The 24,911-nt window shown below is 47.3% G+C and overlaps 2 protein-coding genes across 7 annotated transcripts in view; one reads left to right on the top strand and one right to left on the bottom strand.

Annotated features, from left to right (window-relative positions):
• LITAF (lipopolysaccharide induced TNF factor) overlaps positions 1-5,454 on the top strand; it is a 28,537-nt gene extending 23,083 nt beyond the window's left edge. For all 4 annotated transcript variants that reach the window (XM_061599680.1, XM_061599683.1, XM_061599681.1 and 1 more), the window contains exons 3-4: positions 1,973-2,129; positions 3,975-5,454. In XM_061599680.1, the coding sequence (XP_061455664.1) occupies positions 1,973-2,129; positions 3,975-4,083 (266 nt within the window). In that variant the 3' untranslated portion in view covers positions 4,084-5,454. The remainder of the gene's footprint in view (positions 1-1,972; positions 2,130-3,974) is intronic.
• Positions 5,455-6,761: 1,307 nt separating this feature from the next.
• Positions 6,762-24,911, bottom strand: part of LOC133371831 (multidrug resistance-associated protein 1-like) — a 100,660-nt gene continuing 82,510 nt past the window's right edge. For all 3 annotated transcript variants that reach the window (XM_061599679.1, XM_061599677.1, XM_061599678.1), the window contains 9 exons: positions 23,795-24,105; positions 22,340-22,539; positions 20,103-20,229; positions 17,450-17,551; positions 14,908-15,054; positions 14,032-14,190; positions 12,465-12,631; positions 9,197-9,391; positions 6,762-8,184 (listed from right to left, as the gene is read on the bottom strand). In XM_061599679.1, the coding sequence (XP_061455663.1) occupies positions 8,076-8,184; positions 9,197-9,391; positions 12,465-12,631; positions 14,032-14,190; positions 14,908-15,054; positions 17,450-17,551; positions 20,103-20,229; positions 22,340-22,539; positions 23,795-24,105 (1,517 nt within the window). In that variant the 3' untranslated portion in view covers positions 6,762-8,075. The remainder of the gene's footprint in view (positions 8,185-9,196; positions 9,392-12,464; positions 12,632-14,031; positions 14,191-14,907; positions 15,055-17,449; positions 17,552-20,102; positions 20,230-22,339; positions 22,540-23,794; positions 24,106-24,911) is intronic.

Here is a 24,911-nt window from a genome sequence, read left to right as displayed (position 1 = left end):
GCAGCTTGCTATCTTCCCAACAGCACTTAGCAACAGGCTGGGATTGCTCATTGGGATGCTTTGTGGACATGATCTTATTTTATCTCTCATTTGTTTTTTCAAAGAAAGAAACATGTCCAGATAAGGGAAGCAAATGGGTGTGGCTAAAGGGGGAGGGGCAGGACTGGATGAGGAAATATACCTGCTAGTATATTACTAAGACAGTTTTGAAAGCAACAAACAGAACTTCACTCAAGCTTGCTCTGGATCCCTATAAGGATTCCGTTAATCACCTAAAAATATATATGAACGTAATTGTGATTAACCAAACAGAGGTTTTTATTATATTAACCAACCATTTCAGCTTCTGCCTTCATCAGCTGCCGACATACAGATGCTGTTACCAAGGTGGCAGTTATAGCGCTTTGAGGATGGAATGCTCAGAGGGGCTTCATTTGCAGAAGCTAAGTAGTGGTGGTACTGTCCTCCAGGTTCAGGCCATGTGGTGCCAATGTGTCCAGAGAGTATATCCAAAAGTTCTCCCTTTTGGTCAATGCTGCTGGATCTGTTGGCATCTCTATCGCTGTTACGGAAAAGTCCAACAGGCTGTGACCATCCATGTTGAAATGTTTTGCAACTGGTTGCTAGTATATTACTGAAGCTCTGCTCACAGAGGGAGTTCGATTCCAACGGAAGGAGGAAGTCGAATCTCTGGTAAAAGGGGTCGAGGTCCACTCAGCCTTCCATCCATCTGTGGTTGGTAAAATGAGTACCCGGCACATGCTGGGGGGTAAAGAAAGGCTGGAGAAGGAACTGGCAATCCCACCCCATATATACGCCTAGTAAACGTCGCAAGACGTCACCCTAAGAGTCAGAAACGACTCGCACTACAAGTGCGCGGACACCTTTACCTTTTACACTTTACTGATATATTATTGATGTTGCTGCTTGCTGTTAGTTGTGCTGCCAAAGCGTTCTGCTGCTGGTATTGATTTGTGTATTATTTTTATGAATTGCATGTGGTTTTTGTCTAAATCTGTGGCATTCAACTAAGTTCTGCTCAGGTTCATTAATTTCAATGGGTCTTCTCTTGAGCAGAATACAGTCGGATACAACCAAAATATATTTAGTTCTGCTTTGGTCTTAAATATGTTGTGCATTGCTTGGAAACCTTTGTGTGTTATTTACTAACAAGTTTAATAAGTAAATTAATAATAATAATAAATACATTAAATAATGTGGTGTCCTCCATAGAGGAGATGGCTAGCTCAGGCTAGCTTGTGGGTCAGCCACAGAGCAGTACCAATGGGGTTGGGACCATAGGTCAGCAGTGGAGCACCAGCGTTGTATACAGAAGATCCAGGGTCCAAATCTCCAGTTCAAAGAAACTTGGGCAGCATGTGATGGCAAAGACCTTTTCTGTGCCCACACCTTTGGGGACCAACTGCAAGTTCAGAGCAGACCAGGGGGTTGGCCAAGGTATTGTCTTCCAGGTATTGTTGAACTACAGCTCTCATCATCCTCTCTGATTATTAGTCATGCTGGCTGGAGCTTACGGAAATTGGAGCCCAACATTTCGTGTTCCCTTAAATGGCGATTTAGCCGTGTTCGGAGATGGTAACCCGCTTTGAACAACGGGGAAGCCCATTTCCTTCTTCATTCTGTTCATTTTGATCACCCAGGAGCACCCAGGCACCCAGCTGCCTTATCCCGAGTCAGACCACTGGTCCATCTAGCTCAGTAATGTCTGCACTGACGGGCAGCGGCTTTCTGTGGTTGCCAGCAGGGGTCTCTCCCAGCCCTACCTGGGAATGCCAGAACCTGGGACCTTCTGCATGCACAGCAGATGCCCCACAACTGAACTACCTTCCCTTCCCCTTGGGGCTTTTCTTCTTGTGGATCTGAATCTCTGGGGGGTGCTTTGCGAGGCATGTCTGGAGCTTAGAAGAGAGTGTGTTGACCCTTTTGCCTTTATCTCCTCTCCTGCCCCCAGCTGCTGTTCAGGCGGTTTATGTCCAGCAACCGTTGGTCTTCCATGACCGTCCCGTGCAGATGTGCTGCGCGTCGTGCAACAAAATGATCGTGACGCGCCTCTCGCACAACGCAGGGGCGTTGACCTGGGTGGTTTGCGGCAGCCTCTGTGTGCTGGGGTAAGTGAAGTCCTGTCCAACCTTCTTTGTACGCTGCTTTTCTCTATGCAATACACTGGGGGCAGTTAGCTAGTCTGTGACTCTCCAGATAATTGCTGGATGATAACTCCCATCCTTCCTGGCCCTTGGTCACGCTGGGTGGAGCTGATGGGAGTCCCACAGCATCCGGGGGGTCATAGGTTAGCCGCTCCTGCGTTATGCTCAGGGCACTTCGCAACAAAGTTGATGAGCTCAACAGCCAAGAGGACCACCTTCTCTCGTCCCCAGCACAACATGTACAGGTCAGATCCATGGCAATATACAGGTGTCTGGTTAGGCTACAACATCAGCGCATGCGAATGGGCCTTTTCAGTGGTGGCTCCCCGTTTTTGGAATGCTCTCCCCAGGGAAGTATGCCTTATACCGAGTCAGACCATCGGTCCATCAAGCTCATATTTTCAACAGTCACTGACGGGGGCTGTCTAGGGGTTCGGGCAGGGAATTCTAGCAGCCCTACCTGGGGATGCCAAGAACAGAACCTGGGACCTTCTGCATGCAAAGCTCTGTCACTGAGCTGCAGCTCTGCAGTTTTGGAGTAGATCTGATCCACAGGGAAGTATCTCCAGGGAGTTTCTCCTATGCAAGTGATGCTGAAATGTAAGCGAGCGGCAAAGAGAACAGTATACCTTTCTCGCTGGTCAGTGCACGCCCTCCCTTCCACTGACATTGGGCCGTAGCGTAGCGCAGCGCTTATGCTTCGCATGGGGAAGATCCCAGTTGGAGCTCTGGTAGCAGGGCTGGGATCTGGAAAGATGCTGCCAGTCACAGCAGACAGTACTGAGCTAGACGGCTGGACTTCAAATGAGGCAGCTACATAGGTGGGGAAGGGCCCACCGCACAGTGGTAGAGCAGAAGGCTTGTATGCAAAATGTGCCAGGTTCAGTCTTTGCCTCTAAAGGATCTTGGATAGCAGAACTTGGGACAGCCACTGCTGGTGAATGTAGCTAACACTGAGCCAGAGAGCAGCTCGCCAGAAGGCCGCTTCCCAAACGTATCCCATGCAACATGCTCCAGTTTAAGGAGGAACGGTCTGCCGCATCACAGTATGAACCACTCCATGGCAGAGAAAGGTGCAGGCAGAGGTGGTGAGCGAATGGGGCATAGATGGGGCGCTACCCAAGGGACAATGCTGGCCCCTTTGGTGCCAGCCCTTGGAGGCAGCGTGAGATTAGGGAGAATTTAGCAGGTTCAGGGAACGTGGGGTATTTTGGAGTGACTTGCAAGATTGGGCTGTGGGTGAGAACCAGGAGGCTGAGAGGTGTTGAGTAAGGAGGTGTGTTGGAAGAAGGGGTTACCATCAGTGCCCAGTTACGGTGTTGATATTGTCATATTTTTTAGTAGTTTGCATTGGCGGTATTGTATATTTTTAATCGGCTTTTTAAATTTTCTGCACGCCACTTGAGAAAGAACTTTTATATTTTGCAGTATAGGAAGCTCTTTCCAATTATAGGAAAACAGAGACCAATCACGCAGGGACTTGAGCGTATATGTGGGATTTGTTTTTTGGAAAATGTTAATTGGATACGCTTTGCTGAAGAGAGTGAGAAAACTTCTTATCTATGGATCTGAAATGGCCCTCTGCAGTCAGGGGTCTCATTCAAAAGTCCTTTCGGTTACTGAACTGGCTACCGTATGTACACTGGACATGGATGCGTTTTCTTAGTGCATTTCGCAGTTTCCCGAGTCCGACTCTTGGTCCGCCTTGCTCAGTATTGATGACACTCCTAGGAATGTTCTTTCTAGAAATGGCAGCAACAAGGCACGAACAGAGCTAGTGTTCTCAGTGCAGCTTGCTTTCTCTTGCAGGTGCGTGGCTGGCTGTTGCCTCATCCCCTTTTGCGTGGATGCCCTTCTAGACGTGGACCACTATTGCCCTCACTGCAATGCTCTTCTTGGCACCTACAGGCGTCTCTGAGCAACTTCAGGCATGCGGTTTTAAAAGAGGGAGTCATGCCTTCTCAGAGAGCCCTTTCTGAGTTTACGGAAATTATTTTCATGCTGTGATTTTTTTTTTTTTTTTTTGCCTCTGAAGATGTGTTTTTTAGAAGACTCAACCTTTGGGAAAATGTATACCACTTCTTGGCCAATCTCTCTTCAAAATGTATGCCTCTGAATGTATCCTGAAACAATGCTGGCAGAAGTCAGTTCCGTTTATTTTATTTTTTTGCATCAAGAGGTGTTGCCGTGGAAAACCTCAATCACATGGATGTGTACAGGATAAGGCCTTTCATGCAGCCTGAAGGGATTCTTGATTCCAGTATTTGTTCTCCCTGGCCACTTCCTTAAGTGTTGATCTCTGTTAAACATCCTGTTTTTTAAGGTTGCTTTTAAATCTATTGGTGAGGACTGTGTTGCGAAATGAGGCACATCAGAGCTTCTGTAACAATTGACTTAAAAGTTGGAGACCAGATTTTTTATTTTTTTGGGAGGGGGGAGATCCTCCGAGCCCCATGTTGTCCCTTATCTTCAGAGAGGGACTGGTAAGTCCCTTGCTATCTGAGATGGGGCACTTTTCTAATCACAAAACAATCTTGCTGATTTTGTATTAACCTAGAGATTTGTAAGTTCTTCATGGAGCATTGCAAAGATTTTGAAGCTTTTAAAAGTATTGCCAAGATGAAAATGTGTAAAAATAGCTTCCTGCGATATAGGGCCAGAATTTTGTCTTTCTGATCAAAGTAATTGTTCTGCTACGAGTCAGACGGTAGAAGTGAGAGTCTTGAGTCTCAAACGGCTCAGATATTTTCCCATCTCTTTAGCAGTTTGGCACGAGCAGGTTCTGATGTATCTTCTAACCTTGGGAATGATATAGATAACTGATGCTGTGAATGTTGAGGCTAGATTCTCAGTTGGGGTGGCTAATGGAAATATTCTGCCCCAGTGATCCAACTGGAGGGAATTTGTGTTTTTTTTGCACCCACTGGAATTTTGCATAAGCCTACTGGCACAGATGCCAAATGAGTTAATTGCAAGTGCCCTTTTGAAGATGCAACCACAATTAAGATGCTTGAACCAACTTCTGTTCTGAATTAAAGGCATGACCCAGCGGAGAGAGCTGAAGGCTGCCTGCATGGACTGGAGGTAGCGTAGGTGTTGTGGTGTTGCTTAAAGACTCCAGCAATGCTTGTGTGGATCTGGACAAGTTATCTACACCAAGGCAAGGTTCAGCCAGGTGTTGGAGCGTCATAAATTCAGACATTGGCTTGCATTGTGCAGTTTGAACCTGACAGCTGTCTTGCCCTTCTTAAATTTTAAATAAAATTGTTCATCTTGTAAGACAACATAACTTGCTGTCAATACTAGCTGTCACTTTCTGAATTGGGGGTATGGTGCATTTTTGAGATCTGCAGGGGACTTTAACGTCTTTGGGCGATCTCTGCTTATGTGAAAGAGTTGTACAGTGAGCTCTCTCTACATCTGTTGATGTAAGAGCATTACATGTTGCCCAGCTCTTCTCGATTGCCATACCATCCTCCTTGCTCACGTGGGAGGTAAAATCATGGTGCTTATAGTGCAAACCCTGAATGCAAACCCACCAGCATAAATTCCAAACCATGTGTTAAGCTAGCCTGGTATCAGTATCCTTAGTGGTACAGAGTGGGGAACCTCTGGCCTGCAAGCCAGTCTTGGCCTGTTCAGGGACGGGTGGCTTGCTCCTGATGTGAAGTGATTGACAGACAGGTGGGTAGCCCCACCCACATGCCAAATTGGTCTACAAGGCCATTTGCATTAAGGGCCTGGCCCATGAAGGCAAAATGGTTCCTCACCTGTGAAGTAGGAGGGGGAAAAATTACCCAGTTGCAAATCTCCCCCTTTCTCATGAGATCTTAATGCTGCCTCCTACCTGGAACGATGAAGGTAGCAGAGGTGCACTCTCCTTGCCTCACCATGTGAGATTGATGACTCATGTGCCATGTCACCTGGCTGCTGTTTACATCCCTGTGCCTCCAACCTTTGCCTTGATGTATGGAAGAACTGGTTTGGATGAGCAGGGGCTCATTTAGCTCCTTTGTTAAAGCTGCCTTTTTAAGATGTTGACAGAAGTGACTTCCCCTTTGTGACAGGCTGATCTTGTGCTCTTGCAATTGTGACATTAAGTTATATAGCAGAGGTGCCACAGAAGGGGATTTTCTAGCTTTCCTTTATCCTGCAATCACTCCTCATGTGGTACTAAAAGGTCAGTGCTCAGGTTCAAAACAGATTATGTTTAATGCTGGGGGTGGGAAGAATGTCTTTAAAATATTTGCTGGTCCTTTAAGAACATAGAAAAAAAAGCCTTCCTATCCTAAAACCTCCACTGCTGCAGTGCTCTGGTTATTAAAAGCTTAAAGAGTCACTTTTAACTACTAAACACAGATGTGCAACTTACAATTGACCACCAAATCCACATATTTTACCTTGTAAACTCAGGGTTTTGGGTTTTTTTTTAAACCAAAATTAAGCAGGTCCACAGCTTAAGTGACCGTACCACAAGCAGTTAAACCATGGCCAGTGTTCTTGTGTTGGGTAAAAGAAAACTGCATGTGTCTATACAAGCAGCTGAGCTTCTGCTGTTTCTTGTAGGTTTACAAATAACTTGACAAATGAGGACAATTCTCCAAACAAAAAGGTTTTACTGAAACCTTTTTTCCATGAGTCATTACAAAAATACCAAAGTAAATTGTGATCTATTTAACTTTAGATAATTGTATTTACAAAAAATAAATAAATAACTTTATTCTAAGAAGAGACATGTGTCTTTAGAAAAAGTCAGCAACATAATTCAAAGTCCCAGCTCTTGGAGTGCACATGTAGATGCCCTGATAAGTTTGATTTTCTTTCCAACTTTGCTTTGGTAAAACAAGACTACAGAGAGCACAAGAAATGCATATTTTTGTTGCAGATCCTTCCCAAGTAAATGACAGGACACAACAGGAGAGGGAGGCTAGGGGAAAAAACCCTAAGGAGTTGGAAACAATTAGGCTGAATTTTGCTTTTTGGAACAAAACACACACATTTTGCCTATGATGGGGGGTTGATTCTTTCGTCCACAGGATTAAAAAAAACCTTATGGTACAGGGTAAAAAGCTCTTGAAAAAAACAAACCAATTCCAATCTTTCTATGGCCAAAAAGATGAATCCCCTGTTCTCTGTCTTAATTCTTTCCTCCATTGCCAAGCCGGAGCCATCAGGAAAAGTACATATTTTAAATGTGATAAGCACATCGATCACAATAAAAGGAAAATCTCTCCTCTTGTGCCAGCATACAGCAATGGTGTTCATGGCGTGGAAACTTTGGACTGTGCCCATAAATTAGTATCCTCTCTAGGAGCTATTGAAGAGGTTCCTCCCACAGAAAAGCTGGATTTCCAAGGGGAAATTGACCAGCATTTCTAAGAGCCTCTTCCCACAGAAACATGGATGACCCAGCAACATTTAACACACTAATTCAGTCAAGCTTTCCACGTACCAAGGACTCAAAATAGCTTGGCCCTACTGGTTGCAAGACTCTGGAGGCCTAGAAATTAGGGGTGGCTGCATTTTGGCCCTTCAATTGTAGGACAAGTTCCATCAGCTCCAGCCAGCTTGGCCAACGTGTTCAGGAATAATGGGGAACTGCAGTCCAATAGCATGTGGAGGGTGAAACTTTAGCCACTCCCTGCTCTAGATGACGTCTGGGCTTTGGGTTAAAAGTACAACCTATCCATCAGTACCCCTGTGCTTCCAAACTAACTCTTAAAAGGACAGGAAAGCAAAGAGGAAGGAGGGAGGGAGTTGTTGCGTTTTCAATATGTTGCAAGTAGTGGAATTATTTGGCTTGAGTATCTGGACAGTGGATCTTGACGGATGCTACCATCTTCATTTATGTCTGGTTTACCAGGCCGCTTCTGAGCTTCATCCCCAGTGTGAGAAGCTGCAACCTAAGCATTAAACCAAGCCAGAGTCTTTGGCCATACTGTAGAAAATGCCCTTCTTTTGGAGCAAGATGGCAGGGGAACCACATTCCACAATTTCACCTTTATCCAGAACAATCACCCTAAACAAAACAGAATGAAAAAATGTAGCAAACATATTTACAGTTCTATGATAATTTTGTAACAGCAGACTTAAGAGTTGCAGAATCTATTGAGGTTTTTTGCTAGAACTTGGAAGGTCCACCAGCTGGTGCCAGGCGCAAAATGGTGTCTCAGGGGGCAGAGCTATTCACCACTAGGTCAAGCCTGCACATACAAGTACAAATCTTAAAGGATAAGGCTATTGATGGCTACTAGCCACAATGGCCATTTTCTACCTCCACTGTTAGACAGTATATCTCTGAATACCAGTTGCTAAGAATTACAAGTGGGGAGTGTGCTGTTTCCCTCTGGTCCTGCTTGTGGGCTTTCTGGAGCCATCGGGTTGGCCACTGAGGACAGGATGCTGGACTAGATGGGCCACTGGCCTCATCCAACAGGGCTGTCCTTATGTTCTTAAATCCACATACGAATTACTACTACAGATCAGGGGTTGTATTTATTATTTGATTCATATATTATTTGGTTTATATGGTATATCCCTTTAAAAAGTGGCCAACAGAATTTAACAAAGACCAAACCAGAGGCAGCCAATTAATAGTCAGGACCCCAGAGGCTGAGATAAGTCATTAGGAGGTGGTCAGCTGTGGCAGAGCAGTTTTTCAAAACGGTGATTGTACGTGCATTCATTTAACTGTTGGGAGTCAAAAAACTCCAGCAAATCACCCAAAGATCTATCAGCCCCAGCTAGCATGGTCAATGCTGATTGGCCAAAGATGATGGGAGCTGGGAATCCCATCAATAGCTGGAGAGCCATAGGTTCCTCACACCTGCCCTACACTGACTGGCAGCAGCTTTCCAGGCGGGAGCCTTTCTCAGCCCTGCCTTGGAAGACTCCAGAGACCTTTTGCATTCAAAGCCACGTGCTCCATCAATGTGCTGCAGCCCCTCCAAACAGGGCTCCTTTGGCTGTCCTGTCATTCAAAACCACTTTTAAAAAGGACCGAATCCACTCGCTGGCTCATCTACTTTTACCGTGTATAATCCATAATTGTGTTCAACCGGTGTGCTATTGTCAGGACAGTGCAGTCCTCAAACTGAGTCCGGATTGTTAACTGTATGAGGTCATCTGTTTCAAGGTCCACGGCAGCCGTGGCTTCATCTAAAACCAGGATTTTGGATTTCCGAAGCAAGGCTCGAGCAAGGCACACCAGCTGTCTCTGCCCAACGCTAAAGACAGAAAGTTTTTAAAAAAAAACCTTAAAAATTGAAATTTTAACAAACAGTCCATTTCAAGGCCAAGCAACACATTATCCATGCTTTTTCAAGGGCTTACTTGAACTTGCCACTTTTATTTTGTAGGAAACGCAGCTGCAACGGCTGAATCCCAAATATCCACCCATGATCTGGAACCCAGCAAATGTAAACAACAGTTTCAATTCGACAGCCCCTCTCAAAAAAGATCTAAGAGCATCGTTACTATATTTGTCAGAGGAGGTGGAAAGCTACATCATGTGATCATGAGGGAGACAACCAAACGGCTTTCGTTAAGGGGCTGAGTAGAACCCCACGACACACAGATTTTGGAGGATTTAGCTTTGGTTGGGAATTCAGTATTAGACTTAAGCCCAGACACACACGGAAAATGAGAAGTCAACTCTCACACACGGTTCCATAGGGCTAGACAAGGCAGCTAGAATTCCTGTTTCCAATACTGTTTTTTGCTCATCACTTCCTCACTAGATGTTCCTAAAGCAGGAGTGGGGAAACTTTTTCAGCCCAAGAGCCACATTCCCTTCTGGGCAGCTTTCTGGGGGCCACATGTCAAGAGTAGGCAGGGCCAGAAGCAAAAGTGGGCAGAGTAAAGTATGTAAATTTTATTTTGTACAGTAGGTTAGTTTCTACACACATACGCACCCCTCTATCCTCCCTCAAGACAAGCAAAAGACACTGTCAGTGTTGAAGAGCACAGTTGTCGGAAGGCAGAGCTGGGGTCCCAATCCCGGGGAGCTCGATCCCGGAGAGTTGGGAGAAGAGTATTCGGATGGATGGCAGAGGGAAGGGGGAGGAACTTCCCCCCTTTGGAGCGAAGACGAAACAGAGGAACTGCCAGTGATAAGGTCGCTTAGCAACGGGGAGGCTGAGCCCTCCCTGGACATTCTCACGCCTCCCCCTCTTTCAGGCTCAGAGCAAGAGGGGGAAGAGGGAGGGCTGCTCACAGCCGAAAAGCGGGGAGGCAGTTTACCATCAGCCCCTCCCCTATCCCCCATCCTGGAATCGGAAACTTCAGAAGAGGAGGGGGTGATGCTGCCCCCCTCACCGCGCACACGCAGACAGCTGAAAAGACAGGAGAGAAGGGGGGGAAGGCGGGCAGTACCTGAGGGGCAGTTAAGGAGGAGCGAAAGATTGCGTGCCCGTTTGGCCCCTTCTTAAAGAACAGGCGGGAAGAAGTCCCTTGCTCTGTCAACTTTCTCCCAATGCCGCAGGACCTGTATCCCTGTATTGATTCATGAGAAAACGCAGTCTTTGTTTGGACATTACCCTAATAAAACACGAATTAACTACAATCGTTGGTCTGGTTCCTGAGTCACATCCTGGGCCTGACAACAGTGAAGCCAGGAAAAAAACAACACTCAGGGTGCATGCAGGGCCAGTGAGGGGTGTGGCCTGAAAAGAGTTCCAAGGGCCACATAGAGAGACTCAGAGGGCCGCATTTGGTCTCTAGGCTGGAGGTTCTCCACTCCTGTCCTAAAGGGCGGAGGAAATTGCATGGGAAAAGCTGGCTCCCCCAGATATGCAGGGCCTCCGACTGTTCCGAGCTTTAAATCAGCACCTTCAACAGCACCCGGAAGAAACCTGGCAACTGAATGAAGAGGGAGAGATGAGCTATCTGCACCCAGCACTGGCTTGCACGAGCCCGCCACTTAAGCGCAGAGGACATGACAGCAATCCATCAGTGTTTACAAAGGGCATACACAACAGCAATTCACAGCTATGCATCACTTCAACGTGAAAGCAATCAACGGGGGGCAGAGAACCAATGGCTGCAGAGGGAAAGAAACCAATGAAAATATGCTGGGTTTTTTGTTGTTGTTGTTACATAAATCAAGAAGGCCTGGAAGGCCTTACAGCCAGGCCAGCTGCCAAGTTTCTGCAGGCTTCTAAAATAGCGCACGGTGCGGAGAAAGTGTACAAAGAAAAAAATTGTTCCCTCTCTCATGATACTAGAACTTTGGGCCATCCAGTGAAGCGGAATGTTGGGAGATTCCGGGTGGACCAAAACAAAAGCCTGCCTTCAAGCTATGGGATTTAGTTAAGCTGTGGGATTCGCTCCCACAGGAGAAAGTGACGGCCACCCTCTTGGACAGCTTGAAAAGAGAATGAGGAAAATCCCTGAAGGATAAGGCTGTCAATGGCTACTAGCCACAATGGCTATGTTTTACCTCTACTGTCAAAGGCAGGATGCCTCTGAATGCCGGTTGCTGGGAATCAGAAGTGGAGAGAGTGTCTGTTGCACTCAGGTCCTGCTTTTGGGCTTCCCTTTGAAGCTTCTGGTGGGCCACCAAGCAAACAGGATGCTGGACTAGGTGGACTCTGACCTGATCTAGGAAAGGCTCTGCTTTTATTCTGTAATGGGGGGGGGGGACACAGACTGATCTATTGTCACATTCTTCAAAATGTAAATGGACCGCCTTCAAGTCGATGCCGACTTATGGCGACCCTGTGAATAGGGTTTTCATGGTAACCGGTATCCAGAGGGGGTTTACCATTGCCTCCCTCTGAGGCTGAGAGGCAGTGACTGGCCCAAGGTCACCCAGTGAGCTTTATGGCTATGTGGGGATTCGAACCCTGGTCTCCCAGGTCGTAGTCCAACACCTTAACCACTATACCACACTGGCTCAAGAGTACCCAAACGTTCACAAAAATACAAGACCTCAAATATTTCAGTCGCCAAAAAGGGCCGCCATGCAAACATTGGGATGAATGTAAGGAGTACACATGCTGGGAGAAATGTAGGGTTTTTAACGGAGAATTAAAGTGGGTCCCTGAGGAGCGAGCTGCATAGGGAGTGCAGTGTGGGGCTTGGTTGCTTGAGAACAGCTGCTTTCAGTTTTTAAAGAAAGTGAGAGCAAAAAGGGTTTGAAACGTTGCCGTGCTCAAGCTTGCATACACAGTCTAAGGATTTCAGAACTGTACAGAGGTAAATTTCATGACTCGTAAAATACTGTTCAGGCAGAAGCAATCTTATAATAATGGGATTTTTAAAAAGGAGGCGGGGAAAGGTACAAAAACCATACAATACCTGATGTTCTCTCCACCTTCTGAACACTCATGATTGAGTTTATCAGGGAGTGCCGACACAAAGCCTTTCAAGTGGGCGAGTTCCAAAGACGTCCATACATCTTCGTCAGAGTATTGGTCGAAAGGGTCCAGATTCATACGCAGAGAGCCAGAAAACAAGATGGGGTCCTATTTAAACAACACAAAGCAAGGAAATGGGGCTGTGCTGCACATTCCAGAAATTCCTACTGCACATACGCGAGCAAGGAATGGCTGGAAATGGTCATGGTATGAGGATATGCAGGAAGATATACAGGCGCGCAATCCATCACCCATCATACTCTACAGCAGAGAGAGCCAACCTGATGCCCTCCAGATGTTGCTAGATCACCACTGGCCATGCTGACATGTCCGTTTCCTCTCTCTCTTACGTACACAGAGCTGCTTCCCATGCAGGAAACTTGAATCCTGAGCCCACACAAAGTGCCCTCCAAGAGGCCGTTTTCCTGTTCCGGTGTCTGGAAGAAGCCAGCTTCGCCAGCAGAGCGTAGACACTGGGACGATTCCAGGTCAAGTACAGGTGACATGCTTGGGATTAGCGAGTTACAGACTAAGGTGTGGGTACCGCAGGATCCAGAGAGCACTGAATGTGCTTCCAAACCTTTTCAAAACTGAATGTGCACTTGCCAAGTCTGTACACATTTGTACACCAAGAAGGGGGCGCTAGAGCTGGCCTTCATATGCACAAGGTTAATCTCCTCTTGGGTTTACTCATATACAAAAAATGGGGTGCGGTATTCAGTGCTAGTCCTACCCAGTAGACCCACTGATGTTAACGAACGTAGCTTCATTAATTTCAATGGAACTGGCAATCCCACCCCATATATATGGTCTGCCTAGTAAACGTCGCAAGGCATCACCCTAAGAGTCGGAAACGACTCGCACTACAAGTGCGGGGACACCTTTACCTTTTTTTACTCTTAGTTGAGTACAACCCCGGGACACAATCCTGCAGTTATCTCCACCGAGCAACTTCACGAAGACCATTTGGAAGTGAACTCAGGACTTGTTCACTTGTATGTATCCAAGCCAGCCCGAAGTCTGGACCTATTATTTGCTCAATCCAGTGAAAACTGACTGCCATGCATCTCTCCTCCCTGGCTGCACCAGGGAGTCGGGGAGAGGTGAGACAGTGAGACCCGCCCCACTAACTTAGCTGGTGACCAGCTGGCATTGGCTTCTCCTATCCCAGAACTGTCTCAATCAGTTCCACTGCACACTGGCTGAGGCTGATGGGTGCTGCAGTCCCAAACATCTGGAGGGCACCAGGTTGGGGATGGTCGCATTGCATCACAAGACATGGTACTTTGAAATTATTTTATTCCCCTTTTGTATTGTCTCTCCTGGCCATTATTAAGCACTAACTTTGAAATGGAGCAAGCAAGTAAAAATAGGCACTCGTTAAAATCCATGGACTCAGCCTGTATGTAATGTGGTGACATGAGCGGTACACACAGCCAACGTAATTTAAATAGGACTTGTAGTGAAAGAATCAAATCAAGGGCAAAAATGGAGCTTCCAGCTTATACCTGGGGGATGATTGTGACCTTGAAACGAAGATCGTGAAGCCCAATCTTAGCGATGTTAATCCCATCAATGAGAATCTCCCCTTTGGCTGCCTCGTTGATCCGGAACAAGCCGAGAGTGAGGGATGATTTTCCAGCTCCTGTTCTTCCAACAATGCCCACCTATTGAGAAGATCAGAGGGGAGGGAAAAGCCACAGTGGCCTTAGTTTTGGAAAAGAAGACATCAAAGCTGGAACAGAGGAGGACGAAGGATATAAGCTGCACCTGAAGGAATCTCTCTCCCCAATGCACCCCTCCCAATCAAGGAATGAAGTGCCTTCTCTTTGGAAAGCTGGCTTGCGGTTCTGCAAGCAGAAAAGACTTTGCCTTTGTTAAGGCAGGGCTGGGCATCCAGATGTTGCTGGACTACAACTCCCATCATCCCTGACCATGCTGGCAACAACTGAAGGGCCACGTAAAACCCTGCTTTATGGATAAAAAAAAGCTAGTCTCGGCATACAGGAGTCTCCTCTTGGATGACATAATGGCTACACTTGCAGCTACGGTTTAAACGTTACCCGAAGACGGAGAAAGGAAATGGGCGATGGGGCCTCCTGCACATCTATAGAAAGTAACATGCCAAGGAACTCCAAAACAACCCCCTCTCTTTCTCTCTGATATATGAGGCACCAATATTCATTTTGAGCACAGCTGTTTGGCCCCTCCCACCTCCCATAGACTGCTGAAGTGGCCTGAATTTTCTGTTCTGATCTCTTCCACCCAGCTCCTTTTCCGCCTTGGCCCTTTGACTCCCTCTGCCTCTTCCCTACATGGCGCCAAAGCTGCCTTCTTAACCTCCAAAACTACTTCCTTGCCTATTACCAGGTTCTGACACTCACTTTCTCTCCTCCACTGATAGTGATGTTGATGTCTCTCAAAACCAAATCCATGTCGTCCCTGTAGCGAAGGCCATAATCCCTGAACTCCACCTTGCCTTCGTGAGGCCAGTTGTTCGGCGGGGCGGTTTCCTTAATAGTCCATTCTGCCTGAAAGAGAGCACGCGACAGAGGTTTCAATTGTTATCCTCAGAGATGTTGTCTAGCAGACCCCAAAAGCAGGGGTGGCTAACTTTTAGCCTTCCAGATGTGGCTGGACTCTAGCTCCCAGCATCCCTGACCTTAGCCATGCCGGCTGAACCCGGAGAAATTTCAAGTCCAACATCAGGAGGAGCGTAGGCCAGCCACTCTTGCTAACAGCCTCCCCTTAGCGACAAGTTGTATCAAACAAACCTGAAGAACGCTTACGGCTGGAGGTACCTGATGTGCTGCGGAAACTGAGAATTTTGAGCTGTTTTATTATCAGGCTACCTAATCCAGGGTTATTATCTCCAGGATCTCAGGAAGAGAAAGAGGATTCCTTTTCACATTGCCTTCGGCCAGATCCTTTCTAACTAGAGATGCCAGTGATCGAACCTGGGGATTTCTGCATGCCAGAGCCAGCTCCAGAGGATGGCACAATGGGGCACTAGGAAATGCACGACGATGAGCAGAGGGTCCACTGCCCTGACATGTTCACTTTGCACAAAATATCCTGGAAGATCAGATGTAGCCTAAAAGAATTCTCTGTTTGCAGTGTCCTGTCTCTTCCAAAGTGCCCCCCACAAATACTGGAATGGTTCTCCCACTGAGCTAAAGTCCTTCCCCAAAAATTCCATTCAAGTGACTCACAGTATAGAACAAGAGTTCTCAAACTGTGGTCCACGGACAGTCAGCGATCTGCGAGCTTCATTCAGGTAGTCCACAGCATGCCTGCATTCAAGTATTAACAGTGGCTGTTCACTGTACTCTTTGTTGCTTCTTTTATTTCTTATATTGTATTTTATTGCATCACCATTTGTCTGCTGTGGAATGCAAATTGTAATAGAAGGAAATACAATATAAGAAATAAAACAATTAAAATACAATTAAAAATCATGCAGCATCTAGCCCAGTGCATTACTATTCCTGCAACAGGCAGAAAAATCATTAAGTGGTCTGTCAAGACCATCAGCGATTTTCAAGTGGCTCCGGGGGGGGGGACGACGACGACGACGAAAAAAGTTTGGGAACCACTGGTATAAAACAATACAAGAATGTGGGGAAAGGACTGCAATTACCACATCTGGCCACCGGGGGGCGCTCATGGTCTTTAAGGCTACACACACAGGTGACATTATATAGAGCGGCCAATGGTGTCTTGTCAGGACTATTCTGGAAAACTGCCACCATCGTGACCTGACTGATCTGGAAATGCTTTGAGTTTGGATTGCTTATAGCAAGGGTGGGGAGCCTGTCACCAGCCAGATGTTGGGACTCCAACTCCCATCATCCCTAGCCATCAGCTATGCTGGCTAGGGCTAATGGGAGTTGGGAGTCCAGCAACATTGGGAAGGCCATAGGTTCCCTGCCCCTTGTCTATGGAGACACAGGCGTGAAAGCTCTGTGTGTGTGTTAAATACTATGAGATTAGGCAAACGATGGGCGGGGGGGGAGAAGACGAGGAGTCTATCAATGGTTATATGATGGCTATGTGGAACCTCCCCACTGAGAGGCAGTCTACCCCTGAATATAATCGCCAAGAAGCAACAACAGTGGAGGGCTAGTGCCTTTGTACCCTGCTTGTGGGCTTTCCCAGAGGCATCTGGTTGACCACTGAAGAAAAACAGGATGCTACTTTAGATGGTCCTCTGGTGTGACTTGGCAGGGCGGATATTTCTGTTGCATTTCATGCTGTAGGGCATGGTGTGCTCCTCACTCACAATTTACCAGTATTTTGTACATGTACCTCCACCCCGCCAGTAACATACCCTGGAATCAAGTGCCATATTCTTTGCGGCAGGAACAGCTGGGAAGCCATTCTGTTTACCTGGACAGCGCTCATGCCTCGCCTTAAACTTGGGAAAATTTAGGCAGCTACACACACTCTCTCCTTTATATGACCCCACTAACCCAGTAGTCTCCAAACGGTGCAGATCCAGGGGGTCCCTTTAAGCCAAACATGCATTTGGGGACCCATTTCTTAATTTTTGACTTGTATGGTGGTAGTGCTGCTTTTGCAACACACCTTAGACTGGGCCGTGACCCAGTCGTGGGTCTTGGCCCCCCCTGTTGAAAACCAAAGCACTACCCCACTTAATGCACCTGCTAAAGCAGGTTTCTGACCTAGACGAGCAAATAGCACTGTAAACCTCCTGGCCTCCTCTTTTTACAGCAAAGGACTAACACGGCTGCATTTGATGAATGATCAATTCCAGTGGGCATGGAAGGGCTTTAAAAGGACGCCCCCCTTTGATGCTTGTCTGCCAGGATGCCCATCAGAAAATGCAGACTCCTGCATCTGGGAATCTTTAGGCAAAAAATGCGCCCCCACAAACCGCAGCTACAGGAGCAGTCTTAAACTCACCTCTTTTTCCTTCTCAGAGTACTCTTTGACTCTTTCCACAGCTACAATGTTTGTTTCCATCTCAGATGACATGCGAACCAACCAATTTAAGTAAGTGGTGATCTGACAAAAACAAACAGATGCCCCAAATCTGCAAGGTGTTTTGCATACATCCAAGTGAACTCCATGTTTAATTTATGTCATATGCAGCCTGCCGCACAAGCTTGGGATCCGCGCACTGCTTCAGATGTACAGTAATACCTCGCATTAACGTACTCAATGGGACCAGAGCGAGTACGTAAACCGAAACGTCCTTAAAGTGAAGCACTACCTTTTAAAACTTTTTTTTACCTCTCCTTCATGCGGAGCCTCAAAGCCCCACGCTAAAGCCTCTGCTGCTGCCGCTGCCGCGCCTCTCAGCTGATCGCGATCGCGCCTCCCAGCTGATTTGCGGTGGCGCCATCACGTCTATTTCCACCCCCACGCACTAAAGCCTCTGCTGCTGCCGCGCCTCCCAGCTGATCGCGATCGCGCCTCCCAGCTGATTTGCGGTGGCGCCATCGCGTCTATTTCCACCCCCACGCGCGCGCTAAAGCCTCTGCTGCTGCGCTGCCGCGCCTCCCAGCTGATTTGCGGTGGCGGGATAGCGTCTATTTCCACCCCCATGTGCTAAAGCCTCTGCTGCTGTGCTGCTGTGCCTCACCCTAACCCTAACCCTGTAAGTGGTTTGCTAGCTGTGTTTCTGGAGAAATACAGGCATATGGAGCATGTAAGTTATAGCAAGGCGACGTTAAGTGAAGCAACGTTAAGCAGAGTATGCCTGTATCTCCTTCTCTACCTCTGGGTGAGAACTTTCAGGTCAGAGCTTGAGATAAACAATTAAAAGGTCTCCAACTTCATGAAGCACTGCTTTGTTTTCTAAGGGGAATGGGTAGTCTCAGGCATATTATCTTTGTCCACAGAGTAAGAGCTAATCTACACATGCAGAAAAAGCATACGGAACGATTGCATTTCATAATTTCAGGTGGGAGGATCTCATGTCACTCCCACAACCTCTTCTCTTGCCACTTAACAGCGCAATAAACAACACTTTATGGGAAGGGGTTACAGTCAGCCAGGCCCTTCTTGTAGGCCCGGATAGTCGTTAAAAGGCATGTTTTCTATCCACTTGACCAAGCACTCTCCAGCATTCGTTCACACACAGAGAGAAAACCGTATTCTACCCTTAAATGTAAAAGTGTGAGTAAGGCTTGAGTTGAATATGATATGCATTATAAAAATTACAAAATTAAATAAGACATAGCATGCCACAGAGAGACATATAAAATACTTTGGCTGATGTATTCATTATTGTTTTTAAATGTATTGTTATTTTATATGATTGTGATTTTAAATAGTTGTAAGCCACCCTGTGTAGTGTGTGTAATACACAGGTACTAGAACGATGACATGGAAATGGACTGCCTTCAAGTCAATCCCAGCTTATGGCAACCCTATGAATAGGGTTTTCATGGTAAGCAGGAATCAGAGGGGGTTTCCCATTGCCTCCCTCTGAGGCTGAGAGGCAGTGACTGGCCCAAGGTCACCCAGCGAGCTTCATGGCTGTGTGGGGATTTGAACCCTGCTCTCCCAGGTCATAGTCCAATGCTTAAGAAAAGCCTATATGAATGAATGTCTGAATGTTGCTTGCCAAACATCTAGGATACGGAGCACAGTTCCTTGTTCCGGGGCTGGGCCAACAGGCAAGGGCTGGATCGTTGCTCGTCTCAATCATTTTATTTTTCTTACCTATCGGGGGTGGAGGAAGGAAGAGAGTTCCCCAGAGGAGCCACTGTTACATCCAGAGCTCCCTGCCAGGTGAAGTGCTGGGAGGAGGGAGGGGAGCTTGTCCATTCTGCTTCTTCACCCACTGTGGCCAAAGGGAGGGAATTAAGCATGCCAGCCCCAGGGCTGCCATAGTTTTAGGGCAGGGATGGGGAACCCTTGGCCCTCCAGAAGTTCCCATCCTCCCTGACCACTGGCCACACTGGCTGGGGCTGACCAGAGTTGTAGTCCAGCAACATCTGAGGGCCATTTGTTCCTCATTCCTGTTTTAGGGCCTTTTGGGGGGGGAATTGTGGGAATGTGAGAGCATAGGATTTGTGGGTCCACAGCTCCCCTGGACACACCGTTCCTGGCTCCCTCTGCTGGCGAACACTACCTGCCGCACAGTAGCCGTGCTTGCTGCCATCGCATCAAGGCAACCTTCAGCGATGGTGACCTCTCTTTCCTGCTGACGGAGAGGAGGTCCACAGCACCCTATGGCCCCTTACCCCACTGTCCTTCAACCTTGGATCCCCAGATGCTGTTGGACTACAACTCCCATCATCCTTGGCCATTGGACAGCTGGCTGGGGTTGATGGGAGTTGTAGTCCGGTATCATCTGGGGACCCAAGGTTGAAGCTTACCCAACTTCCAAGAGAGCGATAGGACTGACCTCTCAATGTATCTTCTCTAAATCCTAACAGCAAATTCTGTCCCTGTTGATATATCTATACAGGGTTACAAAATACTTATTGAGATCCACACGGCTGCTAAGGGGAAAGAATTACATTTCTGAAAAGAAAAAGGGAAAAAAAACAAGTTTAAAAGGTTATTAGACTTTGGCTCTGAAAGCAAATCAAAATCTCTCTACCTGCAGGGCGTAAGAGATGGAGAGCCCGACCAAGCCTGGACTCAGGCTGTGGCGTGCGATGACGGCAAAAAGAGCTGCAAAGAGGACAATGCAGTTCCCAACATACTCCAGCCGGATTGCGAGCCACCTGGAAGAAAAGAGGGTGGGAGCAGAAAGAGAGGAGGGAAAACCGAGTGCCAGGGAAGTTATGGAATCACTTGCAGAGCGACTGGGATGGGGACATATATATTGACAACCAACAGCAAGGCAAGGGCTACGGAACTCCCTGCAACAATAAGCAAGGTTAGCTGGACCGGCTCTGGAGCAGGTTCTGCAAGGTCATGTTCTCATGGCAAGTTCTGCTTGAATAAACAAAATTTCCTGTACAGCAATTTCACTATCAGTTGCTGGAAACTGCAGGAGGGGAGAGTGTGGTTGTGCTCAGATCATAGAATCATAGAATAGTAGAGTTGGAAGGGGCCTATAAGGCCATCAAGTCCAACCCCATTTGTGGGCTTCCCGTAGTCAACTGGTTGGCCACTATGAGAACAGGATGTTGCACTAGATGGGCTGCTGGCCTGATCCAGTAGGCTCTTCTTAGGTTCTTGATAGAGAACAACCCTAATGAAGGAAAGTCGTTTGTCAGAGATGCTGGTTGGAGTAGATGACCTTTAAAGAATGTTCCAACTCCGCGACTGTAAAGAGAGACACATGCTCTTCAATCTTGAGCTGACTGCATGTTGCCAGATCCATGGCGTCACCGAAAATGGTGGATCCATGTCAATCTAAAGTATATAATAAATGTACTCCTGTCTTTTAAGAGAGCCACACCATGGGTTTTCCCACTGCCAGCAGCCAAACCAATAAAGTGGAGCAAAGGCACATAAATGCACAGTGTGGAGTAAGAACACCAGAAGAGCCCCGGTGGATCAGGCCAAAAGCTCATTGAATCCAACATCGCGGAGTGGCCAACCAGATGCCCGTGGGAAAGGCTGAGAGCCGGATCTGAGCGCAACAGAACTCTCCCCACTTGCGATTCTCAGTCAGGACATGGGAGGGAGAAGACCTGCCATTTTTAGGTGGCCACCCTGCATTTACTGTAACGCACTCGTAGCCTAGGAACAGAACAATCACAGGCCCCAAATGGATTGAAGCATGATATCTTTAGCAAATTAATTTGGTGGTTAGAAGGCAGCTGTGTCACACTCTTGGAACACAGACACTTGGATTTTAAAAAGGCATATACATGCATGTAAACAGAGCACTGATCCATATATTCCTGCAGCCCTCCAGACATTGTTGGACTCCAACTCCCACCAGCCCCAGCCAGCATGGCCAGCGGCAGTTCAGCAATGTTTGGGAGGGCAGCAAGTTGGAGACTCGGTGACTCTCCAAACTACACAGCAGAGAGGGGGCCTTCCCAGCCCAGGTTTGAACTGGAGAGCCTTTTGGCCGCTGATGCAGAGAACTGAACATAGGACTTCCCATCAGCAAAAGTGAGCTATGGCCATTTCCTGGCACACAGTCTTTGCCGAGCATCTAACCTGCTTCTTTTTAACACCCACCAGCCCCTTACAGGTCACCTGTGTAAATCAAGACTACAGACCAAAGAAAAAGGGGGAGGGGACAGTGAGGATGGGTGGGGGGAGGTAAATGGGGGATGCAGAATATATGAACCAATTGTTTGCCTTAAAAAGTTTCCGCAAGAAATCAAAAGCTGACAAAACACATAGGAAATAGGTCCTCAGGGACTGTCCATCAACCTGGTCCATGCACAAAAGACCCAAGCGTAACTAGGGATTGGAGTTGGAGGTCAGGAATGATCATGCTCCCTTCCTGCTGAAAACACCTTCAGTTCTGGGCAAGCTCCATGGGAGTTGCTGTTGGGGCTGAAGGACACGTGTGTGGGGGTCTGTGCATGCGCACACAAACTAGTAAGAGGCTGTCACTAGAAGCTAAAATGATGAAACTGAGATTATCATACTTTGGACACATGATGAGAAGACCTGATTCACAAGAAAAGATCATAATGCTGGAAAAAACGGAAGGGAGTAGAAAAAGAGGAAGGCCAAACAAGAGATGGATTGATTCCATCAAGGAAGCCACAGCCCTGAACTTACAAGATCTGAACAGGGTGGTTCCTGACAGATGCTCTTGGAGGTCGCTGATTCATAGGGCCGCCGTAAGTCGTAGTCGACTTGAAGGCACATAACAACAACGACAACTTCACCCAGCACTCCCCGAGTCCACCCACCTACCTGTTGGCGACGATGCTCGGGTAATAAGCTTTCTGGTTCTCATCTACCTTCACATCACTCTGTTGGATGAACCGCTTCTGCTCCCCAAAGGCTCGGATGACACTGACTCCCAGCAGCGTCTCGTTGAAGTGAGAGTACACTGGGGAGCGGCTGACTGACTCCAGGCGCTTCAGCTGGCGGGAAATGGCTACGTAGAACCGCTGGGGAGGACCAGGAGGCGAGGGTCGGAGGGGAAACAGGCAGAGGAACACACAAGACCTTGGTGGGTTTCAGTGGAAAGGGTGGAGGGAAATCAAGGCGGCCACAAGGGCAAGAGACCACGCCAAGTCTGCTTTGTGAACAGCAAAGGACCAAGGGGAAACCTGCTTTCCCCCCCACCCCGCTCTTTCCAGTTTCAACATTAAGCTTCTAGCCCAGGGATAGCCCATGTGGTGCCCTGCAGGTGTTGCGGACTACCACTCCCATCAACGTCTCCAGGCATGGCAATGGTCGGGGATGATGGGAGTTGAAGGCCATCACGTTGAAGGGCACCATGTTGCCTACCTCGCTGTAGCTTGTACGTTTGCGAAGGTTTTTTTTAGTTTTTGTTCCAAAACGGCAGTAGCCACTCTCGTCCCTCCCCGCCACAGCGCTAGCTCACGTCCACAACAATGTCACCAGTAAAAGTACTTCTGTTCTGCACTGCTCACCCTGCCATTTAAGTGAGAATTACATTTACTGCCATTTCTCTGTGCTTTGCTTTACTGCATATGTATGAAAAGGCAGTGCGGCGACTCAGTTATTTCCTGGCAGCAAATAAGCATGACGGGCACTGCCGTTTGAAAAAGGGCTCTCTACCCAAATTATTCTCACCCCAGGAGCAAGAAGTTGCACTCCCATGGTGGAGATGGCGCTCTATCATGATGGAGAAGCCACAGCAGACACAACAAACAGGCCAAGCGAGAAAACAGAAATACGGAAGCCTCTAGCTTGGGAACTAATAACAAAGACACCCTCAAAGCAGGGCAAGGAGGTCCTTAGTCACATTATTAAACAACTGGCAATTTGGGAAAGCTTTGGTTACCTGGATAACAAGCAGTGAACATCCTAAAAAGGGTGGTGGGAAGGGAAAGGAATGCAATGAATGTTTGGAGTAAGCATGGCCAGGTTATTCCTTGACATAAGTGGTTGCAGTGGGCAAGGAGTGGTCAAGCTACACTAGCCTTCACCAACCTGATGCCCTCTTGATGTTTTGAACGACAACTCCCATCAGCCCCGACCACTTCTGTCAAGGAATCACCTGGGTATGCTTACAGTACCGCTGAGAGTATTAAATGAAGATTTCCGCTTGAAGCAGCAACCAATTCAGGGGTTCACTAATATAGTCTCACCAAGCACAGACTTAGCTAAAAGGAAGTCTCAGGCAGTGCTGGCGTCTCAACAACCGAGAAGGGTCCAGAGATTAAAGCTTCCTACCTGTACAAAGAAGTAGACGAATCCCAGCGGAGGAATGACCACAGCAGCCACCGGCGTGGCCAAGAGGATAATAATGCAGGCCCCAATGACATTAAACATCGAGCCCATGAACATCTTGATTATCTGGGGTATCACAGAATCGATGGTGTCTATTTCTTTGGAGAACCGGTTCACTAAATTCCCGCTGGGCGTCCGCTCAAAGAAGCTCATTGGGCACCGAAGGACGTTGTAGAGCAAGTCAACATGGAGACGGCGGGAAGCAAATATTCCTCCAATAGAAACTGCCATTGAGTAACCAAACACTGCAATACCTTTGAAGAGATGGACACAAATGTTCCTACATCATATAGCTTCCGTTGAATGCATCTTTACTGTGGCCTTTAACACCTGAGATACGTGTTTTCAGAACCTGCCCTAATTCCTGTGACTGTACTTCGTCTTAAACCATTTTTTATTTTGAATTGAAAACTGTTGTAACCTGCCCTGGGACCCGATGGGAAGGACAGGTGAGAAATCTAATGAATAACTAACACCACATGATACTGTCCTTCTCTTTGACTTCAGTTATGAACTGGCTGCGGAAGTTAAGTCAGAACTGTTGGCGTATTTATCCAGAACAAAACCCGAACCCAGTTCAGAGAGTTCTTACCATGACAGGCAGCACACAAGGAGTTGCGGCAAATCCAGGTGCAAAATGTGCCCCTACAACAGGAGCAGCTAACCTTTTTTGGTCAGTTTTGCTGGTCAGGTTTGCATTTTGCTGTTATCGGGATTATGCTTCTGTATTTTATTGTTGGATTTTATTAGGAATTATAAGGATGTATCAATTTATTGTATGTTTTTAAGATGTTTTTGTTAACTTATTGACCATTTCAACTTATTTCTTACAGTGAATTGCATAACTTTTTTCTGTTCATGTGAGCTGCCTCGTGCATAAATTGTTACGGAAAGGCGGCATACAAATAAACAGTGATGATGATTTCCTTTAGCGCAGGGGTGGCTAACTGTGACCCTCCACATGTTGTTGGACTCCAGCTGCTGCCAGCCCCAGTGGTCAGAGATGATGGGAGCTGCAGCTTCCCAACCCGTTTTAGAGAGGATCAAGTTTTCCCGTGAC

The sequence above is a fragment of the Rhineura floridana genome, chromosome 17, assembly GCF_030035675.1.
Source record: "Rhineura floridana isolate rRhiFlo1 chromosome 17, rRhiFlo1.hap2, whole genome shotgun sequence".
Taxonomy (NCBI): Eukaryota; Metazoa; Chordata; class Lepidosauria; order Squamata; family Rhineuridae; genus Rhineura; species Rhineura floridana.
Note: the sequence above shows the minus strand (reverse complement) of the source record. Positions and strands in the feature narration are given on the sequence as shown.